Raw genomic sequence first — 18,558 nt, forward strand, 5'->3', positions numbered from 1 at the left:
TGTGTGTTTCCTGGTAAAAGCTCTCTTTTTATCTTGAACAGTGATTTTCTTTTTTTTTGTCATAATTTGATTGATGTCAGATGGCTTTGTATGTTGGAGGCAGATGGTGTCTCAAAAAGATTCTCCCTTGTTATACTGGTCTTCAAATGGTGTGCTGACTTCGTGCCTACTGGTCTTGCTCCAGATGAAAATGAAAATCTCTCCCGCATTTAGCTGCCATTTGGCACTGGGATAGTTTTTCAGCACTCAGGAGAACAATTTGGTCCCCAACTGCTTCATTAATGCTCCTCTAACATCAATATGAATAACTGAGGAAAAAAAGTCCTGTTAATAGAGACAATTACAGCAAGAAAATCATTCTGATTTAGCCAATATAATGGACTTCTTAAAAGACCAAAAACTATTGAAACTGAACTATCAGCATATATGTATGTATGTAACATCTGAATAAAACACTGTATACAATATGACATGACAAGAATTAGTCACTGCAGAATAATGATAATTATTAAAATGCCTTCTCCATGCCGAGGGGCCAGATTTACCAAGAAAATGGCATTCAGTCGGTGCAGTTCAACTCAGAATACCAGCGATATTGTAGTGATCTAAAGTCTAAAACATTAACTTTGGCCAACTCAAGCTGAGAAACCCTGCTAATATTCATCAGAGGTGGAGGTGGTGTTGCTAAGGATGTTAATAAGGTAAATGCAGGCAAACACATTTAAATGTCTTAGGTCTGTAATGATTCTACCGTTAATTGATTGTCAAGTTCAGGTTTGATGAACACAAACCAAAACCAATCCACTATTTGTTTCTGCGTTTCTCATAATCCTGTTATTTGCACAATCCTCCCTTAAGTGCACATCCAATGAGGAGAGAGGCACACCCTGCAGACACAAATGACACGCGAACTGAGACTCCAGCCTGCAGCGTCTGATCTGTCGGTTTGCATGTGTCACATAACAGGAGGAAGAAGCCTTATTCAATCTGGCCCTGGATCTCTTATTGATTACTCATAAGCTGGGTAACCTGTATGAATCCAGCAGCTTTAGGAAAAAACGGAAAGAGGATGGGTGATTCAAGCCAGTGCTTCTGGTGTGTCTGCACCATCACACTTATTCTTTAAGAGGGGGTGGGACTTCATGCTCCACGTCCTATGTGTCCCTGCCCTTGCCCTCCACCTTCCCCTTACTTGTACCTCTGCACTTTGTCTCATCATTCACTCTTTCTCCCTCCTTCGCATCCTTCTTTCTCTTCCTACCATTTCTGGCTCAATGTTTATTGTATTCTCAGTGACCTTCTAAAAAAAAAAAAAACATTCTTTTGAGTGTTCTTGGTAAAACCTCTTTAATAACTTGCTCAGGGCGGGGTGAATGAGAGACAGAGGACAAGACATCGAGAGAAAGTGTGTGTGAATGAGAGAGAGAGAGAGAGAAGGGGAAAAGCTGAGGATAACACAAATCCTCCCCTTCCTTCAAGGCTGTAATCGTATTTTTGTAATTGACGTATTCGCAGATAGGCGAGCGCTCCCCGATGCCAGTTAATAGCTGCACGAATCAGCAGGCTGCCAGCTTCCTCTTCACGCACCCAGCTAATCACAGCTGTAAAGCAACATCTGCCTGCGGAATCCCAAATTCAGCCCTCTATATGTATGTGTGTGTGTGTGTAAGGTTAGACTGATGTTTACTGACTGTCAAAACGATGTCCTAGTGTTTACCGCTTATATGTGTAGGAGAGGAAAGTCATGTGAAAATGGAAAGGTTGATACCGCAATTGTGTCCCTGCCCTTGCCCTCCACCTTCCCCTTACTTGTACCTCTGGAGTGTAAAAGCTCATGGAGTTTCCACCAAATTTTGCGAACACTAAGGGACCAGGAGATACACTCATAACACAACTGATGGTGGCACCACAGGAAAGGCCGCCTAAATCCAACAGGTTTATGTGGAAACATGCACAGGCCATTAGTTTGTCCGACTTGTTGGTTACCGACAGAAAAACAAACACATGGAGGCAATCACAGACTTACTGTCACACCAAAGCAGAGGTAGTTATTAATTGGACACTGTAAGGTAAGTGCCTTTCCTTTAAAGGCTGCTGGAATGGGTCAATGAAAGCCTCCACGTTCTACTAGTTATGGCTCAGACAAAGACAAGCAAGCTCTCTATCCTGGTGAGTTTGACGGTAGTATGTTAGAACCTTCTTTGGACCTTGATGGTGTATTCGTACATAGAGAATAAAAACATCCTGGCTGTGAGAGCCGCAGTGAACTCCATCTTCTGAATAGAGGTCTGTGGCATTCTAAATAATACAGTCTACAAGACAGACAGCGCTGCCTCAGGCGGAGGGCCATGTGAGAGCAGCCTGTCAGGTATCAAACAGCTAATATGCAGCAATCACTTGCACTCTATGAAGTGCTCTGTAACAGTCCAAGGCCTTTACAGATAGCCCAACTCTACTGCAGTGAATAATAATTTTTCTAATCAGACTACAACATTACAAAGGCCTCTCTAATGTATGTTATCATTATTTAATCTGATGAACATTCATGCAAATATTGAACTTTTTATTCCACTACATTTATTTGACAGATATGGTTAGTAGATCCTTTTCTGGTAACACCTGTACATAAATAAGCTAATAATAAGCTTATAAAATACAAAACCATGTTAAAGATCAAACTAGTAGTACTCATTGTGCAGAAATACTGTTCCAGTGACTGATAAATTATTTACATATAACATTATTAGACTGTTAATATGATGCATCACTGTGTAAGTGGACTGTTGTGTCTGGTCGTGGTGAATCTAGTTTTACAGTAATTACTTTATATAAGTTAAGTCCTTTAGCTCAGTAGTTCCCAGCCTTGGAGATGGGCCCCCTCCAAAGGGCCACAAGATAAATTGGGGGGGCATGAGATGATTAATGGTATATGGAGTACTTTTATTTTGATAATTTGGGCCCACATTACTAACATAAAGAGTACTAAATTGCGTGTGCATTCTAAAATATTGCACGTGCAATTGTAGCACCTGTTATGGGTGATTAACTAAGAATTATTGCATAGATGACAACAGGTGCAAACACAGTGGAGGTGGCAGTATTTAAATGAGGGTTTTGCGTGTTTTAATGGTTTCTGCCATGGAGAGTCGGGAGGGAAAGCAGCCACTGCGTAAAAACCTTGGTTTGTTTCGTTCAGTGCGTCCCGAGTGTGGAAATCGTATGTACCTGCCCATCCTGCCTGAGATTGCACTAAATACTTGGGACAGCACACCTGGAAAACTGCTTTGGGAAACCCCAGCAGAAACGGATACAGAATGCTGCAATGACCCAGACGCAAGCAAATGCCAGCAGGTCGTACTTCATCCAGCCAGAGGGAACAATCACCGACCGTCCGCACCAAGCCTGGTCTCTCCGCGATCTCCTGTCCCTGGCCCTGTACGCCCTATATGCCCCATTCCCTCTCCGATACCTACAATGGGTTGTGTCGCCGTTCCGACCAGCGCGCTGTGAACAGTTGGTGTTTGTTCCCTCTGGCTGGATAAATTTTACATATGATCAATGCACTAATAATAATAATAATAAATAAAATAAAATATTTGTATTTCAATACATTGGACATAATAATATAAGAATAATATTATCTAATATTGTTAATTTCTCTGTTTCTCCTCACAACGATAACAGCAGCCATCTCGGCGCAACACTTGGCGGTTTGCACCTTCCTTTCAAACGTATTAAATACAGATGCTGTTGCACTCACATGAAATATGCATTTAGGCTTGTTAGATCACATTGCGTGTAGTAAATAAATGCATTTGCATGTTACCCTCCCATTACTTTGCACAATGAAATTGAAACGCCCCAAATTGTATATTCATTAAGGCAGGTGCTATCTTGCACTTTTGAAAGACGTCATTCTGCGTGCACACCGTTAGTAGATCAGCTTACGTGTTAATTTGCTGGTGATATCAAGTTTGCACACGTTTTTACTCACGCAAACCTTTAGTAAATCTGGCCCTTTGTGTACATGTTACTGATAATACTGATGCTACCTTTACTTCTTAAGACTTGGGATTTTACTTTTACTGGTGCTTTTACTTAAGGTTCCAATACAGCTTCCACCACTGCTGCTGAATAATAGCGCAACTTACTGTAAAGTAATGAGAAGTTGGCAACAGCGGAGGAATTCTTTTCATGCATCGTTGAGCCTCTGAAATTATGGTTCAAAGAACAGCATGTATTATGCACCTCATGGTAGGTGCGAATATCCAGTCCTGTCTCTTTGTCCAGTGTTGGAAAAAGGTGGTGTCGAAAATCCAACAGACATCAGAAACTGAAAGTCTGCAAAGTCTTTCAATTACTGCTCTTTAACCTCAAACCTATATAACCTGAACTGCAGCAGTCTGACTAATGTTTAAGCGGGGTGTGGATAGGTTCTATGCAAGATTTCATTTGTTTCCACGTTGTTGTTCCATCAATTATATGCTAGTACATGTTTTTTCTTAATAAAAGCCTATTCAATTCATGATTTGCTTAAAAAGATGAAAAACGTGCTGTCCACCAGCATGGTCTTGGCTGCATTTGAATTATGCATATTTGCATAAATCCAGACCTACACAGACAAACACAAAAACATGTATGTTAGGGTCCCTGGGCGCTGCACAGTGGCTGCCCACTGCTCCTAAATCCTTTTTAATGTGATTAAATGCACAGGACAAAATTCACTAGACATTGTACTGTGTATGATTGTGCATGTGACAATGAACTTGATTTGTTTTGTTTTGCTTGTACAGAATGTCTGATTTATGCATATAATTATTCATTCCTAACATTAATTAATGAGGCCAGTGGTAAGAGCAAATATACTGTAAGAGGGAGAGTTAAGGAAGTGTGGATGAGAGAGGGAAGAGGACACATAAAGGACGAGGAGAAGAAAAGGTGCAGTACTGTATGTGCAGATTCAAGGAAAATAAATTCTTGTGAGAGAATGAATGATGAGCGACAATAGAGAGAAGGAAGACAGAGAAGGACAGGGAGGACATACAGAGGGAAGAATGGAGTATAAAAACAGCGACAAAGAAGAAATAAGCTAAGGTGTAAGCAGAGAGAGGGCAGACCATGACAGGGAGAAAAGAATAAGAGCTTAACTCCAATAATGGGTGCAACCATTCTTCAAGGATTATTTCCTGAAGTTGTTTCCTGATGTCCTAAAATTTAAATTGGGCTGTAAGGATTTTAAACAACTGCTGGTCCATCTTCCCGTTAATGGGGAAAACTGTTCCTCATAAGATGCTAAAGCTAACATGTAAACAGAAAATAAGTCATCATCCTCCCCACCCTAGTAGAAGACATGGAAATATAGGAACAGCATTGTTCTTGTATTGCATGGTAGTGCTCTAATATCTAATAAAGAGCAGCACAGAGCAGCTAATGTTCTCCTAAAGTCTGATGTAGCAACATCTAGAACTGGTGTTACACTGGCTTCCATGCAGTGGATGTTAAAGTATGGAAAGAGGGAAAGTACCCCGTTACCCAATAATGCTAATGATATGTTCACTGCTGGCATGGAAGTTATAGTAAGTTGCTACTGTAGTTTACTAATTAGCCAGGAAAGTGTATTAGTATAGCGCATTTAAACAACAATACTAAGTGCTTTACATAAAACACATTACACATAAAAAGACATTAAAAATTATTGAATAAAAAACATAACACCCTTCAAACTCCATAGTCAAACTGTCCCTTATTATTGCTAAACTTTGACTGGACAATCGCAAATGGTCAATCCCATACCATCCTGACTGTACTAGCCTTTGAGGGAACAGACAGACCTAGATGATCCAAAATGAAGGAAGCTTTTAGCTGTGTTGCACCGTATAATTTTAACTAACCTTGCTCTGCCTAATGAGAAGCAAAGCAAAGAGAGCTCTCCTCTTCATATCAATTTTGCCATTAACAAAACTAGCCCCAACAAAAGGTAGCTACTGCACAAGTGGCCACTCCGTTACCAAGCTTTTGCAAAGACACACAATTGAAGCACTCAGTGCCACTTTCTAATTTGACACAGGACTCCAGATTGACGGTCAAGACGGGAAAGGTCATCTGACAACTGAAGACGGTTAGATGATTACAATGTGAGGGTTCAACAATATAGCACACATTAAATTTGTCTTTTTCAGACCTTTGGTAATGTGATGCATTTATTTTTTATTTAAAAATCAGAGTTTGCCAGTCGTAATTATGACTTGGATGTTGAAGTAAACACTATAAGTCGGAAACTGATAATTCTGGTATTTAACATATGGCGTGAATTTGCATAACCCTGCAGAAAATGTATGTACTGTACATCTGCTAATGAGTTAATTTAATGTGGAAGTGTTGGAAACATCTCCACCATATTGCTCCTTTGGCCTGTGTAGTATTACCTCGCATCACCTGTGACCAAACCAGGGCTTCGCAGAGAGAGAAAAAAAAAAAAAAAGAGGACAGAGGAGGAGAGTTTTGGAATGAAAGATATATGGAGTCAACGAGGAGGTGAGCATGGAGGAGAGATTAGAGGGTAAGTGGGAGGCTGGTCTTGGCAGAGGGAGAGCTCGCAGGTACAGCAGCCCATAATTGTTCTTCATTGATGCTAGGTCCCTAGGGATTCACTGCCTGGTCTGGTCCCAGGAGACTTGGAGATGTCTGTTTGCCTGTGTGTATTCTGCTCTCATAGTATATGAACTGCATATCATGTCACCTTTTTGTTTTCTGTATGTGTATCTATTCCATGACTAGAAGTGTCTCTATGCATCTTCTGTGTGTGTATGTGAAAAAGAGTGTATCCTCATTTCCAGCCGAGACACGGTCAAAGGCCACACCTAAGGGACCACAGTGGCATTTCAAACTCAACACTTCTCCTTGAAAATGTTTAATTCAACCAGCCGTACTTGTCCTTTCGAGACTAGTTGGTGAAGGAGTGAGATGAATATATGAGAAATAGAGTCAAGAAAGTCATCAATTTATTATTTTTCTTATCTAGGCAAGCACCCTATTTTGTTTTGTTTACCCAGAAAATATGGCTTCAGACACTCATTTAATACACAACTCCATCTAGGTTCTCCATCATCATCCATCACTTTATTTTTATTTTTTCCAGATATCTGTGATTTCTTTGACCAATGGTGCAATTGCAATTTATATTGTGATTATTTTCTATAAACTCCAGGACTGTATGTGTCTGGTGCTCTGCATTGTATTAAACAAGGTTGGCTTGTCCCAAGCACAATCCCAAATACATGGTACCTGGCACCTATTTCTAGGAAAAATGCCTAAAATAACATAGCCAAAATCAATCAGTAATATCTCCTCAACCATTAGGCAGATGCATAATTCTGGTCTCCTTTGAAAGGTCAGAAGCTAAGGAATATAAATCCATTACAGACTACATGGATATGAAATACAAAAAAAATATGATATTTTCATCCTCGCCTGGTAAAAAAAAGCTATATTTTAATGCAATAAACCATCAAAACCATCATATAGGAAGATTATAACGCACTATCCTACAGGGCTGTGGGTGGTCTTATTTTGTTCGTCTCGATGAGACGATTTCAGACACTCTTCTCCAGTTCTATCTGATGACACAAACGAAACCTGCAGCCTATCTAAACAAGATGGCTTTGTTGACACAAAGCGCCGCTGTTTTTGGACGGAAAACAGCTAGAACAGCGAAAATCCGTTCCCATGTTTAACAGCGTTTCATCATTAAAGGACCATCATCATTAGGCAATGATGCAGTTGTTTGTTGTTACTTGCTGCTGAGGTCCTCCCAGGCAGGGCTTTATTCACAAAAGTCAACTTCTAAGTAGACGTCTGTAGTTTTCTTTGAACAAATGATCAAATTTAGCCGACAGGGACAAAGTTAATAATGGCATACTTGACATATTTACATTTAATTGTCAGATATAATCATGACATTTAAATAAGTGCTGTATTTATTAATAAAAGCTACATACTATGGTTTTCCACTTACAGTAATATCTAGCAGTGTAGTTAGCTAAAAGTAAGCTGGTCTACACGAAGGCCAAATAACATTTTATTGGACACAGTAAGCAGTAATTAAAAGCACAGCAGTAACTTCATTATTTTGTTTATAGGGTATAGCCAAAAGAAAGTTGCACACTGAAACAGAAATCCTGTGGTAAGAGGTACAGGATGACTACAGACCATTACACCCATAAATACAGGTGACAGCTCTGCACTCTAGCTGCTTAGCTAATGTTAGCTTCCCAGAGAGATAGGACAAGCTGCTTTAAAAGCCTGAATACCAGAGGTTCCTGTTCATAATAATTAACTTAAAGCAGTCACCTGTCCTTATCAATGTACTTCAAAGTTTGAGAGTCCTTTTTTTAACATCATTTGAAGATGCTACTCTCTATCTTATCAAACATCAAAATGCTACCCTGGTGCTTCTTCCTCAACAAAATCGTGTGTTTGGCTGAAGGCAATTAACACAGTCACTGTTACAATGTTAATTAGCTACTGCGGGTGACATTTGTCATATTAGTCCCGCAAATTGGGCGACTGCAACTAAAGCGTTCACCTCTTACAGCTTGTTATTAGTGCAACATGTAATTACAATAGCACTTTTAAATTGTGAACAATAAATCTTTCAGCCATATCGCCCACCGTTTTATTCCCGCGCTCTCTCCCTCCATTGCTCTTTCATGTACGTTTGTATTTTTTGTATTTTATGCGAGTAACCCCATATTTCCCATCACAGTTTTACCCATGTGTTCTTCAGGTTTATGCAACATGCAGATGGCAGGTTTTGAAAAAGTGCTGCTAGTACTTATTTTATATTCTATATTTGGGTTGTATATTTCAATCTGATTCCGCAACACAGACTGGAGGAGTTAACTCGAAGAAGTGCCAGAAAAACCCAGCAAAATACATTCTTATGGATATACTCTAAAACCAAAAGTGTTATTACTAAGACGTCTCTACAACTCCTGCAGTTTACCATTATTCCTCTTTCTGTCAGATAGACACACACTCATTCTCTCTTTGAAGGACACTGCTCAAATTAATTCAATAAAGGATGGTCTATGACAGTTTGCTTTGATATGATCCTCAGAGAGTGTGAGTCTGCACGTATAAGGGAGATAGTTTTTGTGAATACGCCTGTGTGTACGTTTGCATCATTGGAGTCTCTGCAGACTCCCTGTGTTGCAGTCTGCCTGCGGTGATAAGCAGATGATGAAAGCCTGAGACTCTTTGTGTGTATGTGTGTGTGTTGTTACCTGAGCCTGCTGTGTGTTGTTGGACGAGGGCAGAGGGTTGGAGACCATTGGCCCAAAGATGTCCAGTTCATCACCGATTGGTGCAGCACTGCCCGAGCCCTTCCCACCACCCTCTGGAGCATCTGAGAGAGAGAGAGAGAGAGAGAGAGAGAGAGAGAGAGATGACATCCAAGCATCCGAGCTGGTAGAGCTGTAAATCCTGCAAATGTACCTGAAGTAATCCCAGTAAGACCTTTAGTTAATTGGCAGGTGATGTACTCTTGAAGTTTACATAGAGATGCTGTAAATTCTGTCAGCATGCAGTATAACCTTATGTACAATAAAATGTCCATAAATGTCTTTGTGACACGGAGTAGTGTGTTACTCTTACCTAATACTAAAAACCTGGCCTTTAGGACTTTTGAAGACATTCTTCGTACATGATGCAGATGTTTCTTTGCGCTGAGAGAACGTACACAAAACTCTGAAAACTCTGAAAATGTATTTTAGAGTCAAAAACTACATTTAATTTGCTGATGAACACCATGCAATATGACCAACGCTCCAGAACAGCTACTAAATGGACCTAGGGGTGAGCTTGTTTTCCCAACAGTTATTTAAAGAGGTGGTATTATGCTCAGGTTCAAAATCTTATTTAGGGGTTGTACCAGAACAGGTTTACATGGTTTGATTTTCAAAAAACACCATATTTTTTGTCATACTGCACATTGCTGCAGCTCCTCTTTTCACCCTTTGTTGAAGGCTTCGTTTTAGCTATGGAGTGATACATCTTGTCTCTAAATGATCTTTGTTGGGAGTTTCACATGCACAGTTCCTAGTTCCTACTAGCCAATCAGAAGCAGAGAAGGACGGGTCAGCGAGAAGCAAACACGGCTTCGGTTCAGCTGTACATGTTGCCGACCAGCTTGGCAACATAGACAGGAGCAAGAGTTTCAGAGTGGTGAGTTATTAATCTGTAACAAAAGTATCTTTCATCCATAAAGTTTTAACTGAGCTCTGTCTCTACATCACAGTAACAACTTTCTGTGCACTGACTGCCTGGAGGGTAGCTAGTGTTTGGAAGGGAGAGGAGAGCTGTGTGCTGCAGCTCACTGTTTTTCCACCGGTGTTTTTGAGGGCGTGTCAGACTAGCCGCTTGGCGAGCGTTATATGAGGCGCACTTAGCTTTCATCCCTGTGTCGTCACAGGGATGAAAGGGAAGCGGCTGGACTACAAACGAGCTGTTTTCAGGCAGTTCAGAGCAGAGTTTTCTGTGGGAGATGGGAACTCCCTTTGGGCTGGACTTTGGGCTTTTTCACTTTGCAAACCTATAACATGCACAAAAAAGGTTTATAACTCAATAAAGAAGAGGGAAAAAGCCAAAAAGCATAATATGACCTCTTTACCCACATTTGGGTCATTTACATTGCTTGACTTTGGTCATTTAAAAACAATGTACGACTTTGAAAGAATAAGAATTTGTGAACAGAGGAAGATTAAGATTAGCAGAAAAACAGTAAAGTGAAGGCTCTGTCACTAACAAGAATTATTCAACATGACCTTTATGTACATGTGCAAGGGTATTTATAAGATTTATGCATTCACACACATTTCCAAAACCCCCACACAGCTCAATTTACAATTACCATGCTTGTTAATTGGAACATCCTCAAGAAAATTATAATGACTGCACTTCTTCAGTAGTTAGCTTTGCCCTGAAAATTATTTCATTTATGCTTCTCCTTTTGCCCTGGGAAAAATACTTACAAAGTAATTGCGTATAATTGCAAATACATTTGACATTGTGTCACAGAGCTGGTTTAGTTTTGGGTGTTTTCATTTAAGTGTAGTAGAATTAACCAGTGTCCCACTCTAAGAGCTACATTCTGTCACAAAGGATGCGGATATTTTTTGTAGATGCTTCAAAAATAATATTGTCTATTTTTTTGATTGAAATGAATACACCTTTTCAAGTTCTCTGGTATTGTATCATGGTATCATCTCTGGCATGGCTTACTGCTTCTTCTCTATGTAACAGAGCCCTCATTATTGTTATCAGTTCAACATTTGTGTTTCCTGCTCTGACAGGTCAAACTGTCTGCTGAGAAAAAGCCATATGTTAAAAGTCACGAAAAAGGACCCTGGACCTTCATAGCTGGCGACAACTGATGTAATGTAATGTTACCTGCGCAGCTAATTGAGCTAACTATAACAAATTCGACAGGAAGTCTCACTTCTTAGACACTGTATCTGTAAAGACGGCTCAGATGGTGACTGTTTTGTTACTAATGGGTAAAGTGATCATTATTTTATTGTTACTTCACAAGAAGATTTCATGTCATCACTAAATTAAAAAATATGGCTGATCTTAAAGTTGTTTAGTATCAGTATCATGGAAAACATGTGTTGTCCAGAGAGAGAGAGAGCTGTTCCCATGGTGCTAAAGAAGAAACTCCCAGTGCACAATGTCAAAAAAGTCATCTGAGAGACAAGAGAGCGAGAGAAAGGGAAACAGAGTGATGGAGATGCAGGGGGAAGAGAGGGAGTGTGTGGAACTGAAGAGAATGTGAATTGTGTGTGTGTGGAAGAGTGAGCAAGAAGCAGAGGTCATTTATATAACCACAGTGATGAAACATCCATAATTTAGCCCCTTAAAGTGTGAACAAGACTGAGCTCCTTTAGTCAGACAGTGGGTACAACGAAAACCATTTACTGAGAGAAGGCCAGAAGACCACTCCACATCCTTCAAACCACTTATTAAAACTCATTTTCAAACAAGTATTATTATTATCTTCCTTCCTAATATTTAAACTACTGATTTTTGCCTGTTATCCGTCCTGTGACGCTTAGGAGGTTGGCTTTTATTTTGATAGACAAATTACTTTGTAAATTACTGTAAAAGGTGCTTGAGGAATAAAGCCTACGATTATTACTTTAGGGTCTGACAGGAATGACATGCGCGTCTCATCGTTACATGTTGAAATAGAGTAAAGAACACGACTTCATGTGCATCAATTACCCTCCTAACACTCTAATACCCCCTCTGTTAACCAAAAACTCATTCACCCATTGCCATGGAAATGAGCCACGGGGGAAAAAAGGGCCCATCATCACTGCCATGAGCCGCTTCTCGAGAGCACTCTCGACTTCACCATGGAAACAGACCAATAGTTCAGGCTGGGAGTGTGTTTTATAATCACCCCAAACTCCTTTGCCCCAAGTGTACACACACACACACAAACACAGATGCTCCTCTATCCCTGTGGGGACATCTCATTGACATAATGCATTCCCTAGCACCTTCCCCTAACCTTAACTATCATGACCACATGTCTAACCATAACCTAACCTAATTCTACCCCTAACCCTGAAACCAAATACTACCTTCAAATAGTCATTTAAACTTGTGGGATCCAGCATTTTGGTCCCCACAAAGCTGTCGGACCCCACAAGTACAGTGGAATGCTGGTTTTTGGACCCCACCACTATTATAAAACAAGCCCCCCAACCCACCCGCACTCACGGCTTCCCAGTATCTTCAATGAATGCAGTGACCTCATTTAGCAGCGGGTGGCTGTCACATTTAGGACTTGGCCCCCACCACAAGGGGTAAAATATTCGACTTGATTAAGCCCTGCATTGATTCTAACGCAACATTCTGATTACATTTCACACAAATACATGTGAAATGTTCTGTGATTATGTTGTCCCACTGGTCACAATGCTGCAGGCGTTTCCATCCTATCAATAATATAATTCTCTGGGTCTTGGTCTTTGAAGTGTTGGTACAGCCATAAATCTAAAAGTATGTTAATTTAACCCAGTTTCTCCCAAAACACAAGTCACAACTAGGGCATGAAATGAAGTCTGCCTGCTCCCCGGCAAGTGATATGGGACCAACTGAGTCCTGAAAAAAGGAACATGAGCCCAGTTGGTGTCGGCAGCCATTAGCTGCTGTTAGACAGAATCATTATAGAGAGGGAAGTGTGGAAAATGGACACAAAATGAGTACAAGGTACAATATGTTTGTTTACAGGTGATGAAGGAAGGAAGAATTGGCGCAAAAAAAAAAAAAACTGAATTGAACTGAAAGACGGCGCTTCCTGCTGTGTCCCCGAATGTGAAGTGATATTACATGGTGAACAGATAATGCAATAGTTTATACTGTGATTTTGGTGTTTTGATGGAACTTTGCACACAATATTTATGGATTTTTGAAGGTAGTGCTGCTGAAACAGCCTGCATTTCCACAATTTTGAGTTCCACGCAAACAATCCAACAGACATCAATGTGGGTACACATTAAAGGAACACTTTCAAACTTTGACAATCTAACTGTGACAATACAGTCAACATATGTTAAATAGCCCAATTGAAAACACTGAGCTACAGGAAGAGATGAATATAAGTGGTGTAATGTTCCGCCCACAACACAATATAGGCTACCAAAGTTTTGTGCTCGTCAATACCGTGTTTTAATGCCGAGATTTACCCCAAATGAGCCCAGCATGGTGTGCTATTTAAATAATGACAGAAAATAACCAGAACATTAGAACATAGAGTTCACCGAATGAATTAATAATTTATTTTTGCTTTGCACCATTGGATGTTCTGACAAGTATGAGTGAATTACTTTGGTCCTGAAGAAATCTTAAAAACCGGAGGATTCTCAGGGACGTCCTGAAGCGTTCCCATTCCTGTCCCAGTAGCTGCACGCACACAGAGAGTTGCACTGTGTACTTAAAGTTGAGCCTCATGTTTTTCTAAAAACAAGGCTAAAAACCCACTTATGTTGATGTTCAAGCTCATATTCATTACATTAAAATCATTAAATTGAAACGGAATAATCAAGGAACAAACTTACATTCTGATTATGTTTTTAGACAAATTAATTAATATAAAATAGTGATTTGATTGCAGTTCATAAAAACTACCCGTCAACTATTTTACTGTTGCTCTGAAAAAATTGGTCAAATCCATATTTTATTATATGTTGTGGTCATCTGACAAAATTAACATAAGTACCCTTTGTGTCCGTATATTCGAGGCTTGACAGTTTGTGCCAAGAAACGTAGCAATGCACCAACAAAGACTGCGAGCAAGAACACAACAATGCAAAAATATTTGAATTAGAAGGTAAGAAATGCATCCGACATGTGTTTAGCCCATGCTAAAACACGCAGAGTTTTAAGATTTACTTACTCTGGAAACTGCTGTGGTGTGGATGGAACAGAGATGTCATTTTAGCATGTTAAAGCACGTACAATACAATGTGACTATTTTCATTGTTTTGAAGGGCCCAGCTGTGTAACACTTTCTCCCATATATTCTCTCCGGAATAAACAAGCCAGAGGCGTTTGGCAAAAAATCTATATGTTTGATCATGGATTTAGAAAAGGTTTAAACCAATGTTAAGTGAATGGAAACAAAAACTGAATAAGAAAAGGGCTCTTTCCCTGGTGGCAACAATACAATTTGTGTCTCTCCCAATTAAAAATATTGAAACAAGAATAACCTACACATTTATCCTAGAGGTAAAAAGCTAAGAGCAAAACAAAGAAAGCTGCTCCTAGAATAGAGGAGACAACATGGAAGAATCATGTTCATTTTCTCTGGACACAAGTGTCAATTCAGTGTGTCAGGGCCATTACAGTAGGGAAAGGCAGAGGTAGAAGTGAAAGGGACAGATACAGAAAATAACAAAACAAACAGACTCCATCAATATCATTTCCTGAAGAGATCTGTTTTTAGCAGGATGGAACATCTCTGAGACAGCATTTATTCATGGGACACAAATCAAACAAAACCTGAAATAAATACATAAAATCTGTTTTAAAGTTGCTGTAGTCAAGATTAAGCCTTCTTTTATATTAGATATTTATTGTAGAGGCAATACTTGTGTAATTGTTTGGCAAGCCAAGGAGAAAAACGCAAGGATGGAAAGAACATTTGTGTATAACTGCTTATCTGGATGGATGATCACACTATTGTTTTTTGCTTTCATTCTAGCACATCCTGCTAAACTGAATTAAACAGAACAGAGGAGCTGACAGAAACACACACACACAGAAGTAAAGGCAGAGTCAGGTAACCAGAGACACGGAGGGATGGATGGAGGAATGGGGAGGGATGTGCGAGTGCTGAAGGCATACTGCCATGTATTTGACTCATTGATTATTTGTGAAATCTCATCCACTCGACATGGCTGCAAGGTGTGTAGCATTGGTTATTTATAGCAGGGCATCCACTCTCACTCTACCATGCTACAGTCCGGAACGTTTGATCAATGCTGTATCCACCGGCGCTTTCTGTCAGTGCAGCTTACCCTCAGCTAATCGAATACAATACCAGATTGTATTGGGAAAACACGATGATTGCATATTACAAATTTATGGAGAAAACCCCCAACCAGTGCTCACTTTTTTCCTGCTTTTACTGAGCATGGAGCAGAATCTCCTGGTGGTTAACTGGCCAAGACACATATCATGTACTCAAAATGTCACAGGTTTGAATCCAGCTTGTGACCTTTGTTGAATGTCATATCCTTGGTGCATTCAATCTTTCCAGCTATTCTGCTGTTGTTTTCCTCAGTTAGGCACAAATGCCATTAAAATGCATCCATGTGGGAGGTACAGAACACGTGATGAGTTCTCCCTCTAAACTGACAGTTTGGTAATTTACATTTACAGATTTACGTTTACAGAGGTGATAATACAAAATCATGGCAAGTTTTTATTATTTTGAGATTGTTTTGCACTGTGAATATATACATTTACATTTACATTACATTTAGCTGACGCTTTTATCCAAAGCGACTTACAGTTGTTATATATGTCAGAGGTCGCACGCCTCTGGAGCAACTAGTGATTAAGTGTGTTGCTCAGGGACACAATGGTGGATGTCTCACAGTGGGAATCGAACCCAGGTCTCCCACACCAAAGACAAGCATCTTATCTATACCAGTAAATGAAATGGTATGAGGCTTTGCCATGGGTCTGTTTTTATTGTGTCGTTTTTAGTGATTCTGGCTGATTAGACCTCTTGCCTGGTTGAACTTGGGCCGGGCCACTTCTGGGGAGTATGCTGAGGTCACCAAACTATGGAGGGAAATTCGACTCAAGATGGTCAAAAATGTGCATTATCTCATCACTTCTCCTCTCCTGAAAACATTCATGACTTGCTAACCGTCCCGTTTTTCATTGCCCTCTCCTGGCTTCTTCCCGGATCACAGCAGTATGTTTAATGTTACAGTAGCTGAGTGGCGGATGCTATGCTGCTGACAGACGTGATTGTAGATTTTTTTCTGAAACAGTTTGGCAGTTCTAGTGAACAGTCTGATCATTTCTCAGTAGTTCATCACTTCTAAATATTCTCTAACATCACTTACAGCAGCTAACGCTGAACATTAACCAAAAGGGCTGGCTAAAGCCATGTTTATCAGTGGAAGAGTGCTAACGTTAATGAGCAGTTAAACTATATTGTCAAATTTAAAAAAAAGTATTTTAAATATATCCGCGAGCCGCTTGTCTGTAGTTAAAGTCGGTGCATCAGAAATTATTCACCCAGAGGGGACATGTAAATAAACCTGAGCTGAACAAGTATTTCACACGACTTCCTACGCAAACAAAGTCATCTAGCTCCTCTTTCAAATGTGCAACGTTAGTGTGAAATCTCAAAGCTGCAGATCCTCGTTGTAGTCATGTCATGTATATTAGATGCATTCAAGAGCAGCGTTTTCTCTGGGTCACTGTTTCATACATGGTGGTTCAAAAATTCTTATTGATATTGAAAGATATTGGCCGATTTATCCGCATCTCGGATTATAAATTCATTTTATACCGAAATCAGTATTGGTCTTGAAAATCCCATATCGGTTTAGGCTCTATTGAAGTGAATTACTTTGTACAATGTAGGCTCTGGTGACATCTAAAGACAAGACTTTTTATAGCTGTTCTAAACTGACACACTCAAAAGCAAGGCAAAAAGCCTAGTGCATGTATTTTATAGTGCTGTTATATAAACAAGAACATAAACAATCAATTTATCCTGAATAAGAGTTCAATCCCAACCCCTCCCTCAAATTGGATGGACTTTGCAGAGCATGGCAATTTCCATGGTCAAAGGTTAGAAGGATTGAACTTCGGAGGATTGAGGAGATCAATCTGCAACCAGAAGCGTATATGTTTTAACCTGTTCTTCACAGAAATGAAAGGTGAGGAAATTTTGGTCTGCCTCACCTGAGACTCTGGCTGATACTTATCAGCCAACAGAAGCGAAAATACAAAAGTTGCTGTGGAGGCACCAAATGAATTACTCAGAAAGGCTTTCCGTCTGAACAAACACAAAGTCCTGAAGTGCCTGCGCAAAATCAACAAATTAATAACAATACCATCTATTTTACGTAAAAGACAGGAGTCCCTCCCAAAGTCTACAACCCAAACCAAAATAAAACTGGACTAAACTAAACAGGCAGGACATGTTTGCTTGCAAATTCAAAAAAAGGTTGATGTAACTCTAGTCTGCTCACAGTAGTGTCAGACGTGGCGGTCTGAAGCCACCAATCATGTACCAACGGCCAGATGGCATAATAAGGCAAATAAAGCCTGACAGCATTAAACCTTTCCCCTAATAATGTTACACATTATTTAACCTTCAATAAATACAATATCAATCCAAAAATATTATTACTTCACCCTGCAATTGGTTTATTTTACATATCTGACACATTAAGCAGCTATTTGAATACAGTTTGACAAGTTATTATAATGTCTAAAGGTTATTATATTGTAAGTTGGTAGAAAGATGGTCGTGTCTTACCCAGGCCCAGCAGATCCACAGCGGGCTCTGTGCTCTCCTTGGGACTGGCTCTACATTCGGACTGCTGAGAAAGACAAAGAGAAAGGTTAAAAAAATTAAAATATTGTATTCCCCAGTTTCTATGTTCTCTCAATTTTACATCATGATAGATAATGCAATCATGCGCAAGGATTTGACCTTTCTCTTTAAGTTTTAATACAGACAGCCAAAACTGACCTCAAAGACCTGAAAAAAAACAACTGGTCGTTTGATGGAGATGCCTTAGCACAGCTACAGATTAGAAACCAATCTGCATTACAGATTTCATTTAGAATTACATTTTAAATGATTGCTTTATTATGCATGCCATAGGGCAGTGGTTCTCCACCGTTTTTGGGACAGCGCCCCCCTATCCATCCATTATCTAGGTCCCTTACAGCCCCCCATCAAAAAAGATGTTTGCTATTTGCCCTGAATATTGTTGATTTTTTAATTGTTAC

General features: G+C 39.8%; 1 protein-coding gene across 1 annotated transcript in view; it reads right to left on the bottom strand.

Moving 5' to 3' along the window:
• The window catches only part of LOC123984460 (stromal membrane-associated protein 1-like), a 40,233-nt gene that overhangs the window by 20,294 nt on the left and 1,381 nt on the right, over positions 1-18,558 (bottom strand). The window contains exons 2-3 of the mRNA XM_046071373.1: positions 18,080-18,143; positions 9,285-9,406 (exon numbers count right to left, since the gene is read on the bottom strand). Coding sequence (XP_045927329.1) covers positions 9,285-9,406; positions 18,080-18,143 — 186 coding nt within the window. The remainder of the gene's footprint in view (positions 1-9,284; positions 9,407-18,079; positions 18,144-18,558) is intronic.

Source organism: Micropterus dolomieu, linkage group LG15 (assembly GCF_021292245.1).
Source record: "Micropterus dolomieu isolate WLL.071019.BEF.003 ecotype Adirondacks linkage group LG15, ASM2129224v1, whole genome shotgun sequence".
Taxonomy (NCBI): domain Eukaryota; kingdom Metazoa; phylum Chordata; class Actinopteri; order Centrarchiformes; family Centrarchidae; genus Micropterus; species Micropterus dolomieu.